The 14,538-nt window shown below is 31.8% G+C and overlaps 1 protein-coding gene across 2 annotated transcripts in view; it reads right to left on the reverse strand.

Annotated features, from left to right (window-relative positions):
- Positions 1–3,910: 3,910 nt before the first annotated feature.
- Positions 3,911–14,538, reverse strand: part of LOC149784348 (uncharacterized) — a 64,537-nt gene continuing 53,909 nt past the window's right edge. For both annotated transcript variants that reach the window (XM_089932397.1, XM_089932395.1), the window contains exon 5: positions 3,911–8,137. In XM_089932397.1, the coding sequence (XP_089788523.1) occupies positions 8,079–8,137 (59 nt within the window). In that variant the 3' untranslated portion in view covers positions 3,911–8,078. The remainder of the gene's footprint in view (positions 8,138–14,538) is intronic.

Genomic DNA, 14,538 nt, shown 5'->3' on the forward strand with positions numbered 1-14,538 from the left:
AAATAACTATTAAGTATTGTATGATATACACCACAGGCAGATAAAATAGGAAATGGATGATCTGTTATGGTCAGAAAATGATCATCGACACCATATTAAATCTCCGTGTTTTAAAACCTATTGTCCTTTGCCCATGCAGATGGGAATTCTGTTGACAAAGATATTGTATAATTCATGCAAGATGATTCATTACATATTGATTCTGTAATCACCTTGGGTAATGAAAGACCAAATGTAAGCAAAATATTTCAAAACAAAATATTCTCTCTCTCTCTCTCTCTCTCTCTCTCTCTCTCTCTCAACTACGTTCCCAATTCCACGAGGTCTTTAAGTGAAAATAATCTGATACCGGTGTCAAGATCAAAATGTTCAGGTACGCTACCATGTCTAACCTACAAATATAGGAAAAGCACGCAAATCAACTAAATATTTCCTCTCAGAGCAACAGAAATAAAACGCTAGATGTGCATACAGGGCAGTGGTAAGGGGTGAGAGATATTGGTGACTGCCAAGGAGTCCAGCCAAGTGGAGTGGGCACCATTTCAAGGAGCATGTATTTCAATAAACGTTTCTTTGTCATCAAAATACATATATTTACTTATTATTCTCCTGACTATTAATACATTTAAAAAAGAAAGTTTGCGGTATTTTTTCGAGGGTGGTGGACGCCAAAGACGACGCTTGCTGGGGGCCAAATTTATCTAGAGCAAACTTGTGATGTCCCTGTATAAATATATTTCATGTATATATGACGGACAAAGTGACAAAAGAATGTGCAAAATTAAGCGAGATATTCACTCACCCCACTTACATTTGTATCCTCGTCAAGGAGGTCTCAATCTAAAATGTTAAGTGAAAAACAGTACTGGTGCCGGGACATATGTAATGTCAGAACTCCGCCTAATCCAATATCACGTCCAACACCGGGTTTGGTTATATCTAGCGAAGAAGCTAGTATTAGATATTTTTTTATAAATACGAACTGATGATGTGTAAATCTGACACATTAACTTGTAGCTCTCATAAACGTAAATATCACAAACGAAAACTCCACCCTATGCATGCTCATAATTTTCAACAGAGGATATAACAATATCGTATCGTTCCTCAATGAATACAACAGAGGATATAACAATATCGTATCGTTCCTCAATGAATACGACCAAAGAATTGATATTCTGACAAATAATAACAACGGATATAACTGGTACATAGGTTTATCAACAGATATCATCATAACTTGATACCAGATTTTCCACGGAGCTTTTAATATTATCTATGTTCATATTGCTTTCTCCTCAAAGTCAAGAGATCAAGAAATACACGCACTGCAGTTTGGATGAAAATTAAAAAATGTGAGTGCTACACTGTTCATAACCAAAACCGTGATGCGAGTTTTATAATTATGACCTTTTTCACCTTTCTGAAAAGTTACTGTTACTGAACTAAGCATATAGTTATTTCCTATACGTCAGATTGTTCACATTAGTAATAACAAAAATGACCGGGTCCTACAGATTTAGACCAGGGACGAAACGAGATTGACAACCACTCTACGTAGTCGGGTTATCATTCTCTTAATACTTGTCAGACCTATATTTTATTATAAGAGCAGATGCCCTTTGGCAGCAATACCAGGGGCTAAAGGGGAAGGCTCAGAAGCAGATATTGAGAGAGGAGGACGTCATCAGTTTGCATACAAGTGTTCAAACCATATCCCTTGCTGGGGTGCGAGATATAGAGCAACAACAGTCTCATTTATTATCTGGCATATCAGAATTATGAATCAGCTACGTGGATCAATATCCCGTGCCTGTACCAACCTCAAGAACTGGACAACATAATGCCTGCCAAGATAGCCCTGTTCCGTCACAACCGGACTCAGTCAAATACTTCTGATCGCATCTGGCCACGACCACGATCGATCATGCAATTTCAGCCACCAGGAGAGAGAACTTTGTTGTTTAGTTGCATGATTTGCATAGTGCCGTTATTCACTTCCTGAGTCAAATGCCCAGATTAGTGCCTCAACATCCGAAAACCCGGGTTATACCACAGTCTTACCAGCACATTGGCTCAATACACTTTCTTCTACAAAGATACCTGAAAAAGATCACTTGGAAACCATTCGGAAATTCTTTGATTCAGTGATACAGATGTAACAATTAATTGAGATAACAATTAGTTTTGCCGTGCTTATGTTACATTTAAGGACATTGTAGGACTCTGACAGGTTAAGGCTATCTCTTAACTCTCTTGTTCAGTAAAAAGTAGCTGATGCGAGTTTTGCATATGGCCGGATATAATCGGAAAGTGTGCTACATTTCCCCCATAATTGCTAATCCTCTGTTGAGAAAGTAAACTAGGTTTTATTGGTCTGAAAATGTCCGGTGCCTTTTTGATAAAGTAAAAGCCTTACTTTAGAGTGTATTAGTTCTTTCATTTCCAGGTAGAAGTCAATCATTTAAAATGTCTACCGATGCAGATGATGCAGGGGTTGATATGTTATTGATTCGAAAAGACAAAAATGGTGTGTTCATCCAGTATGCCATTTTTCTAAAGAAAAAGTAAACAAGCATCGCATAAATTATTTCCAATCGAGAAGGAATGTTTTTTTATTATAGGCTTTGCAACACACTGAAGTATTTATTATTTTAGCTCCTTCTCTGATTATTGTATTCAGTAATCACAACCCCCTTACTTTCATTATCAAAAATTAAAAACATAAATCAGAGAAATTTTAGGTGCAGTTTTATGTTGCAGGAATGCGACATTGACATTAGGCACCTCAAAGTAAAATATAATCTAATCGCAGATGCAATTTCACTTGTATTAAAGTAGTATATTGCTTTAGGTATATTTTTGTCATTCATAAGATATCTATGTAATTTTAATTATAATCGTATCATATGTATATTTGATTTAAATGTAATAGAAAGCTTTATTGTGTAAATCATTCTTTTCTTTATGACTGGTAGTGTAATGTATGTTTCATTTTTATTGTCTGATCGAGCTTTTTTCAATAATTTACGGAAGGAGTTTGAACCGACCTGATTAATGACTTTTTCTGTAAACGACCCATTACGTACCTGATTTTTGTCTTGTTTGGGTTTTATATTATAAGATTATTATTATTATTTGTACTTAAACATGTTTTCTTGGATTTGAGTTCAAGACAGTGGTTTCCCCCTTCTGGAATTCCTGGTATACTTGATGTCTACCATGCTTTTTATTAAAATTAAAGTAAAAGACCTGATCTTGATTACAACATAGAATGTTCTATAAATGAAGTTTTGACTTTTATCCTGGTCCTCTTATTTTGTCGTGGGGTTTTATATTTAGCATTATTTATATTAGAATTATTAATTCATATCTTAGCATCTTAAGTGGAATCAGTCTTTGAGTTATGTTCAGTTTTATTTGAGAGGATTTATTTATTTATTTATTTAAATTATTCTATGGAATTGCACAGAGCTCATTAATACTTTTGGACTCAACCACTGTTTTGAGATTATTGTGAATTCATTTAGAGACATTTTGTATTAAATCATTGTTATATATCAAGACTATTAACACAAGTTATTTTTTCAGGTAGTTTTCTTTTTTATTTCCTTCATTGTCACGAAGATTCCGCTTTTTAAAAACAATTTGTTCATCGTGTGATAGCATTTCTTCTAGTCTCTATTTGAAAACAGGCATTTCATGTGCCACATGCTGTGCTCTTGTGTAATCCAGGATACAGTTTTAAGGTTGCATATATGTACACACATTTTCACCTTGAAAGGTTATATATGTTATGGTTACATTCACTTGAACTGCCTTTTCCAGAAATTACGAACAAGCTTTTCAAGGTTGATTTTTCTGTTGCTTGTTTTTCAAAACTTCATTGTTATGATAAAAACCAACAGACTAAATTTCGATTGCATTTATTGTGAAAGTGTATCCATTAACGTAATTCAAGTAATAAAAATAACGACTAAAGTCAAAATAAATACAACAGGTTGTAAACTGTAAAACACTCAAAATGTTTACCCTTTTAGCATGACAATACACTGTATTTTACATATTCACACATAAGAACAAAATTTCAACACCAAATAGTATTAGTTTGTTGTTAGCCATCTACACGTATGCCATCATCAGGTGTCAAAGTAGATAAATAAATACTAAATATAAATATATCATGGTGTCTTTACTTTGGAGTGACAATGTATTAAATAAGACGCATTCCTGAAAATACTGGTGATGTGGTGCAAATATAACAATGCCTGACAAGATGAAAATCATATAATGTTGACAATCTGTTTCTTGACTTCAATTTAACTCTTACCGATGTGTAGTAGATTGTTGGAAAGGAAACGTATGACACCTTTATAAATATCACTCAATGGTTTTACTGTAAACGTATGACATCTTTATAAATATCACTCAGTGGTTTTACTGTAAACGTATGACATCTTTATAAATATCACTCAATGGTTTTATTGTAAACGCATGACACCTTTATAAATATCACTCAGTGGTTTTACTGTAAACGTATGACATCTTTATAAATATCACTCAATGGTTTTATTGTAAACGCATGACACCTTTATAAATATCACTCAGTGGTTTTACTGTAAACGTATGACATCTTTATAAATATCACTCGATGGTTTTATTGTAAACGCATGACACCTTTATAAATATCACTCAGTGGTTTTACTGTAAACGTATGACATCTTTATAAATATCACTCAATGGTTTTACTGTAAACGTATGACATCTTTATAAATATCACTCAATGGTTTTACTGTAAAAGTATGACACCTTTATAAATATCACTCAGTTGTTTTACTGTAAATGTATGACACCTTTATAAATATCACCGAATGATTTTACTGTAAATGTGTGACACCTTTATAAATATTACTTAATGGTTTTACTATAAACGTATGACACCTTTATAAATATCACTTAATGGTTTTACTATAAACATATGACACCTTTATAAATATCACCGAATGATTTTACTGTAAACGTATGACACCTTTATAAATATCACTTAATGGTTTTACTGTAAACGTATGACACCTATATAAATATCACTCAATGGTTTTACTGTAAACGTATGAACCTTTATACATATCACTTAATGGTTTTACTGGAAATGTATGCTACCTTTATAAATATCACTTAATGGTTTTACTGAAAACATATGACACCTTTATAAATATCACTTAATGGTTTTACTATAAACATATGACACCTTTAAAAACATAATTTAATGGTTTTACTGTAAACGTATGAACCTTTATACATATCACTTAATGGTTTTACTGGAAATGTATGCCACCTTTATAAATATCACTTAATGGTTTTACTGAAAACGTATGACACCTTTATAAATATCACTTAATGGTTTTACTATAAACATATGACACCTTTATAAACATAATTTAATGGTTTTACTATAAACGTATGACACCTATATCAATATCACTTAATGGTTTTACTGTAAACGCGAATGCAACTAAGAAATCAATGGTTATGTGTTGAACTGTAATTTCTCGTTACAAGATTTGTCTCTTAATGTATGTTCATCTAAGGAACCATGCATTACAGCATAATATTTTCATTATTTTGTTTGCTCATTTTAATATCGAGCTTGCATTAAGAACTTATGACTCTTTCGTAAAAGCGTAAGCAGTGTAGTGGAGAAGTGTATTGTGTTGACTATAATTAGGACAAGGACGACCAACTCTTGAAACTCACACGTCCAAGGGAAATTATTTTCCTCAGCCCTGAATGTCTTGTCATCAATAAACACATAGTTTTAGAACTTAAGGAAATAATGGATTTATTATGCTATCAAGCTCGGGTATCGCCCGCCCCATGTGGTTCGAAGTGGTATAAATATGTCCTTTTGGACAGTCATATTAACAAAATTAATATTGTTTTCTAGGCGACCACAGTCATGAACTGAATTTTTAAACCTATCAATAACGGAAAATATTATTTAAAAAAGCAACAAAATTAGTATTTAGTATATCACAGTTACTGCTATTGTCACCATCAAAAATCATGTGTAAGACACTTTTTAAAAACACACATTTGTATGATGCTCAGAACTGAAAAAGGGTGTTTCAATGCCGCACATGCGACTGTCACATGCGAGCATTGTAATGCGATTAAAATATTTAGATAAAAGGAAGTAGAATGTAAAACTTTTCGATAATATAATAATGAACGCGAGAGTAAAGTAATTAACAAACAGTACTCCTTCTTCTTGTCCTGCATCCTGTTTAACATACCAATTAATTGAGATATTATGCACAAATATTTAAAAGATATCATCCTATATTACAAGGAAAAATATTATCTAACATGCTAAGCATTAAACATTTTTATAGCTACCTCTTGAGATATGACAGCGATGCTAACACACGAAGCTCCGAATGATATGAAATACGACAAAATGAAGACGCAAAGATAACTATTAGGAACTTTAGTGACAAAGAGTTGGGAGAAATAGACGAGAAGAAAATGAAAAAACACTATGAAACTGCGCCCGTGCAAGATTAGCTAAAATAGCCACGTCATTGTCAGATGGCCTTATCCTACCAGCGAGAACTTTAGTTAGTACATTTCTGCCAGCTGATGATTTAGATACATTAAAGACAGTAAAATGAAGGTTACATGACATCAAAATGTATTAGATTATCGACTGGAATTTGTTGTTTAGGTTATCGATACATATATCGACACTAAGTGCCTGTCTGAGATCAACTGAAAGATATCATAAGAGAAAAAACAAAATAAAGAAAAGAAATACATGGAAAAAAAATGTTGGACCATTGTGCACATAATGCTGTGTAGAAAGTTCCTTTTCTCCACAATAGGAACAGCTGTTATTATTACGCATCTGTCATTCTATTACTGAGGAATGTCGTTGAACAAAACCAAAGAAGAGGCAAAATAAACATAATCATGCGTTATGCAAAATCTCATCACTAACACATTCAAAATTATGATTCCGTTTTCATTTATCCGCCTCCTTAAGCTGACACGATCGACTGAAACTATGCTTACTTCTCCAAAGAGAGAGAGAGATCCAACGTAGCTTTAATAATTATGCAGTTATATTGCAGTGTGGCAATTAAAAGTGATGTCTAACACCGGGACATCACGCTGCAGATATGTAGCATGATGTCCCACCCAGTCACAATATCTTGACACCAGGCCGACCAGTCCGAACACTTCTTGGAAGAAAGATAATACAGTAAGGTGAATTTATAAACTAAGTCGAATGGAACGAAATATCTGATGCAACGAAGAAGATGGCAACGTCCTTCTATTGTTTTATGTAATATTTTACCTCGATAATAACAAATTTTGGATGTAATAATGCGATTGTTAATGAGTTACATTATATTATTATAAGTTATTGTGATTACTGTTACTTTATGCATTTTAAACATCTGCTGTTACTGTATATCTTTTTGAAGCAACGTTAACAGATATATAATTATAGGATGAAGTATGTATATTGGTCCTTAGCAGACATATACCTACAGGTAAAGTATATATATATATATATATATATATATATATATATATATATATATATATATATATATATATTGGACATCAACGAACAGATAACAACAGGGTAAAGAATGTCTATTGGTCCTTAACAGATATATAACTACAGGAAACTGTATGTCTATTGGTCCTTAACAGACATATAACTACAGGGTTAAGTAAGTCTATTGGTCATTAACAGGCATATAACTACAGGGTAAAGTATGTCTATTGATCCTTAACAGACACCTAACTGGAGAGTAAAGTATGACATTTTATATCAGTATTCTACACAGAAAATATTGATTATATATGTTGTACATATGAGCTTAAACGTTGACACCCATAAATAAGAAGGAAAAAAAATCCATGAACAGCAATCATTCTTCAACTGTTGCTTCAACACTGACATAAAACTAGATATGGCTTCCAAAACGTCAGATGCGTCGGTGAGTAGAAGCATATAATTGAAACGTATGGCCTTTTTCAATATGTCTAGTCCTTCCTGTGCACGTTTAACCAGAAGTTGATGTCGAGTTTAATAAACTTTGAGTTTGAGGCGGTACATACAGCTCTGAAATTACAAAAAAGAGCAAACTAGTTCGATTTTTGTACATGTAACAAGAAAAATCTTGTTCCACAAATAATGAGGACGAATTTATCATTAAAGGAATTACAATATATAATGCCATAAATATTCATAGGATTTGCATTGTGCAGATATATATATATATATATATATATATATATATATATATATATATATATATATATATATATACGAACATTTTTCAACTTGCAGTCTGTGGCCGGTGTGATATTGGTTAGTTAAAACCACCTTGTACACAACATTTGTTTAATTATGTTCTGTAAAAACAGTTCAACCAAATTTTATTTAAATTGTCTTGGCCGTTTTGTGAAGTCAAAACTTGTTTTGCATGTAATTGCTATGAAAATTACAACAGTAAAATGTCAAGTAGAAATAAAAAAGGAAAACTGATTATGAACGTAAAATGTGAAGAATGGATGGTTTATTCCACGTTCAGTTTGGAACAACATGAATACGTATAAACTAGATATGAGCTTCAGTGAGACGGGTAAAACAAAGGCATATGAAGATACCACACAAGTCTTTATAAATCTTGAATATGAATACCTGAGTAAACAGTTAGTAGCTCTAAAATAGTTTTATTGCCTTTCAGAGATTTTCAATCGCGAATGTTAACTTCAGAAAATGATACTTTTGTTTCAGTGTATATCTTTATTTTTCTTATTTGTATTATTTATCTTTCTTTCTCTCTCTCTCTCTGTCTCTCTCTCTCTCTCTCTCTCTCTCTCTCGATTGATTGATTGAACTATTTTAACCATTTCTGGAATATAGGTGGATGTAGTTAAGATATTTCTCAATGGCACCAGGTTCTTAAGTACATTGCAATTATTGCTATATTGTCAATACGATTGAAATCTGAGCTTAAAGATGAAAAACAACATTAACTAAATTTAGTTTTCTTTTTTTGTTAGGTGACAAATTTTATTTTTAATTACGTAATACCTCTCTGTTTCTAGCATATTGGGAGGGGATATTCAGTTTGGAGTGTGGACTTAGCATCCCAGAAAGGTAAACATGCGAGAGTAGCAGGTGATGTATTAATCCTATTAAAAGATGATGTTAAACAATTTGTCTTGAATGCTAGAATGGAAGGCGGAGAGATAACGACTCAAGAGACAACCGGACAAGTTCAAACACTTCAGGAGAGGGTAACGTTACAAAAGAGAGAGAGAGAGAGCCTCGTATAGTTGAACTTGGGAAATAAACTTGGAAAACGTTGACAATAATTTATAATGGCGACAGCAGAAAATGTTTAAAGTATAGCAAGAAGCATAGCAAGGAATACATAAGATTGAAAGAACTCAATATAAAACAAATATCTCAAACACGATATTATACTTGTTAGGTCATGTAGTCATTGTGTCGGTAATTGGTGTTATTTATTCGGAAGCATTCCCAATGTATGCTTTTTTAATATAAAAAACTATACCTAATAGATCACGTAAAAAGAATGAATTAATATATGTATTCAAAAGGTACACACAAAGCTATTTTTATAAATACTGAACAGAGAGTGAGCAAATAAGTTTCTTGAACAAGTTATATAATTTGTTAGCAAATAAATCTAAAGTGAAACAAACAATATAATTAACACTATTTACCCATCATCATTAAATTAACACTATTTACCATCATTATTAAATTAACACTATTTACCCATCAACATTAAATTAACACTATTTACCCATCAACATTAAATTAACACTATTTACCATCATCATTAAATTAACACTATTTACCCATCATCATTAAATTAACACTATTTACCCATCATCATTAAATTAAAACTATTTACGCATCAGCATTAAATTAACACTATTTACACATCAACATTAAATTAACACTATTTACACATCAGCATTAAATTAACACTATTTACCCATCATCATTAAATTAACACTATTTACCCATCAACATTAAATTAAAACTATTTACCATCATCATTAAATTAACACTATTTACCATCATCATTAAATTAACACTATTTACCCATCAGCATTAAATTAACACTATTTACCCATCATTATTAAATTAACACTATTTACACACCATCATTAAATTAACACTATTTACCCATCAACATTAAACTTGACTCTTAATATTCGCTACAACATTCTTTTAAAACATCAAACAACGCTTTGTCTATAAACGACTTGGACGATATACTAAAATGATTAAAAAATCAAGATGTACCAGCTAAAAAAAACAAATCTCTTGCATGAATACTAAAATTAAAAAATAGACAGCAAAGAATATACCGATGAAAATTAATAGATATCAGGATTAGTGTGAACAAGAAAAATGAGAGGTATCAGAACACTAATTATTTATATACAGAGAACCAGTATGCTGGCGAGGGAATAACTTCAGTCTATGTATTATAGCTGAGAAAACTATTTATTTTCATTTTGATATGCTGTATTTTATTTTCTACTGACAAAATATCTTATTTGAACTCTTAGTGCGAGTTTCTTATTTTGGTGCATCCAGGCGGTCGTCATTTTCACCAGCACTAGACACATATAAAGGCTGAAATAAATTTCTAACTCGGATGGAAGCATGTTTGGTTTTTAAGCCAATCTAATACAGACATTATAAGTTATTTTTTGTAATATATTTACACTAAGCTCTAAGGAAATTAGTGATCCGTTTCCTAGAGAGAGGTATCACCAATCAAAAACTCGAGACCATGATCTGCTAATGTACAGGACCTGTTCAGTTTATAGCCAGTGGAAATGTTTTAGAATACCACTTTTACTTTTATATACAAACAGATCATTGCCTATGGAATGAATTTAGAATACGACTTGATTTTCATATACTATCAGATCATTGCCCGCTGTATCCTTTTTTCCTCAAGATTTACAATTACCCTAGAATATTCATCTGCAATGATGGAAGGTGCTAACCAAGATTGAAAACAGGAGAATATTTGTCTACAGTACATTACACTTACGTCTGGTATAATGGCTAATTCAGTGAACGAGATGTATACACATATAATATCTTTCTTGTATAACTTTATCACATGAGAGAGAGAGAGAGAGAGAGAGAGAGAGAGAGAGAGAGAAAATTACTAATGCCATAGCGAATACGACTTTGACACAGCTCACATATGATTCACCAAGAATAATTAGTAGTAGTAAGTCACCAAATTTGAAATGTCTCTAGATATCTTTATAAGACTGATAATCCGCTTCTCTGATTCCTGATTGTCTATGATGTGTTCTGATTCTGTTAACAATGTTGCTCAATAATACATTCAAAGTAACATTATAGGGCAAAACGAACGTCTATTTTGTCTATTTTACTGCTTAACATTTTGTAATGAATAACGGACCATATTTTAATTTATTGTCATTCAGTTTACTTATCTGAGATGATGTATAGAGATATTTAGGTTTCTGAGTATATGTGAGGAAATATTTTAAGAAAATATATACAAACACGTCTGAGGCAAGCATAGTCAATTTTGTTGCAATGCGTTTGACGGCTTTATTACTTCCTCGATAAAAAGTTCTAAAAATTTACGAAATATTTACGACAGCGACTTTTCCTAAATGTTGCTGGTACGTATACTGGTTCAAATAGTGTATCTTTTTCACGTAACGACTCTTTGTTTTGCTTGCTCAGATTGATGCAGTGGACATTGTTTTTGGTGTGGGTAATTTCAAAAAACTCAGAGAAACATCAAAGAGCGGTCGTATCAGAGAGACTTCAGAATGTAATATTTTTAAAGAAAAGAGATTTAGGAGTATGAGTCTACTTGTAACGGTTTTGGTTCGTTGTCCCTATCTCTTCGTCGTTTTCAGACGCGATTATGATAATGAAGATACTTCAAATATTTTATAAACTACTATATTTAATCAAGAGAATTTGCTAAATAAGTGTACCTCTAGTCGTATAGTGAAACAGGTGTACGATACTGTATGGGTATTGCAGAATATCGAGTACCAAAAGGTCACACGACTTGAGTCATGGATAATTTCCACATGTGGAAAACGAATTATCAAAATAACACTTGAAGCCCAGTTTTACACATAAGGGAAAGAAAGATAAAAGAGGCAGCAGAAGACAACAAAGAAACTAAGCCTTAAATATTTAAATACAATTTTGAATAACAGCCAGAAAAAGACAGATGCATTTCCTAACCGGGAAAAGAAACTGATATTGCCACTTATACATTTCATCATCTCATTATAAAATATATAATGCAAAATTTTGACAAATCCTTTATCTTGCAATAATGATAATTATTCCCAGCCACAAATAGCACATACAAGTTCTCACAATTTTACGTATTGTATTGGCCATTTATTAAACCAAAATTTGTATTCGTCAAGGTTACATTTTCTTAGGTCTATATTGATATCTCTTTGTGGGTTTATAATAGAGATTATTGGTGGGTTTATAACATACTTTATTAGTGGGTTTATAATAGTCTTTATTGGTGGGTTTATAATAGATTTTATTGGTGGGTTTATAATAGTCTTTATTGGTGGGTTTATAATAGTCTTTATTGGTGGGTTTATAATTGATTTTATTGGTGGGTTTATAATAGTCTTTATTGGTGGGTTTATAATAGACTTTTTTGGTAGGTTTATAATAGTCTTTATTGGTGGGTTTATAATAGTCTTTATTGGTGGGTTTATAATAGTCTTTATTGGTGGGTTTATAATAGACTTTATTGGTGGGTTTATAATAGACTTTATTGGTGGGTTTATAATAGTCTTTATTGGTGGGTTTATAATAGATTTTATTGGTGGGTTTATAATAGACTTTATGGCACAAAATAAACATTTATGGCCTTAAACTTGATAATGTATACAGACCTCTTTGCCTTTTTGCTTTGTGTCATCCAAATCATGTAAATCTAAATAGTAGCAGCCTCTTGTTATTGGTCTCTCTCTCTCTCTCTCTATATATATATATATATATATATATGTGTGTGTGTGTGTGTGTGTGTGTGTGTGTCTCTGTGTGTGTGTGATACTAACCAATATAATATAACATAATACGAAAAGTTCTCTTACTCTATGCCTAATAAATAAATTTAGTTGGAGATTTCCTCAGCTTACATCTTTATTGATGATGATGTAACAACTTTAAAAGCAATATTAAATTCAGATTCAGATGTAACTAAATTCATTGAGAACTTCTAAAGTTGTTTACATCATCATTTTTCCCCCTTTTGCTTGTTATGACGTCTTTATTTCAAACTGGTACGTAACTAAACATATTATCCTTAATACTATTAAAATGTACTTTCCCATTGTTTTCATTATCTGTTTGTAAATTCCGCAAAAGTATTAAATACTTAATAATGAAAATTATATTATTGTGAAAATATTTTGCCACAGTTTTGCTACAATACAAACAGACATCATTAGTCTTTTTTAAGCTGCATTATTTCATCATGCAAGATGTTACAATATGTATCGCATGTAGGCTGTTCATTTAGTTTTGGGATAGCCGATGTATATATTCCAATTTTTTTAGCTATAAAATATTTTCATTGGGCTAATTACTATTAAGTGATTCACCACATCCTTTCCGGTGTACTAGATCATACATTTTACTTTTCAGTGTTTTCGTTTTCAAATATTTTAAACCTTGAACACGTCATCTTGTTTCTCTTATAGAGATATCTCCTTCTCCTAAAATATCCGTTCGATATTCTCCCCCTTTAAATGTCACAATTTATATACAGCAGGCTAGATACAATTATTTGTTTGATTTTTAATATTTATTAAAATAGCCTGATACAAGAATATATTTATATTTTGATATCCCAACTTGTCATCTATTTTATATGTAGGTGTTTTATCGGGATCAGTTGTTAGATAATTGTTAGGTATAACTTACACTATACTTTTGACCTGTCTTTAATAGCCACTGCATTTAACTGGTAAAATATTTATTGAGCTGTATTCATCAGCATGATTAAGTCGAACCATTTCCTGGTTTCTTATTGATATTTCCATGTAAGATTTATATTAAATCTGTCTACAACAGATTATTTTGTCTGAAAAAGTGGAATACTGTTCTATAAGGTTATAATATTCTTTATCGTCATCAAACTGTACTGTATTCTAATTAGCTCTCATTAAATATTTCCATGAGAGTGCTGTTTATGTCATCTTTCTTTTTAGATTATACTTTCTTTGCATGTATTTTGAGGACATCAGTCACTGTCAATATGCATTTTGTGTGTGTTTCACACACTTTACATATCAACAATACCTGCCTACACTTCGAAGTGGTCTTTTACTTCTTGAAACTAAAACAGATCCAAAACACCTGTATTTAACAAACCAGTCTAATAAAGAAGACGTTGTTAAGTCCTCTAATAACGTCATTCCAAA

Source organism: Sinohyriopsis cumingii, chromosome 14, assembly GCF_028554795.1.
Source record: "Sinohyriopsis cumingii isolate HCF-2022 chromosome 14, ASM2855479v2, whole genome shotgun sequence".
Lineage (NCBI taxonomy): Eukaryota > Metazoa > Mollusca > Bivalvia > Unionida > Unionidae > Sinohyriopsis > Sinohyriopsis cumingii.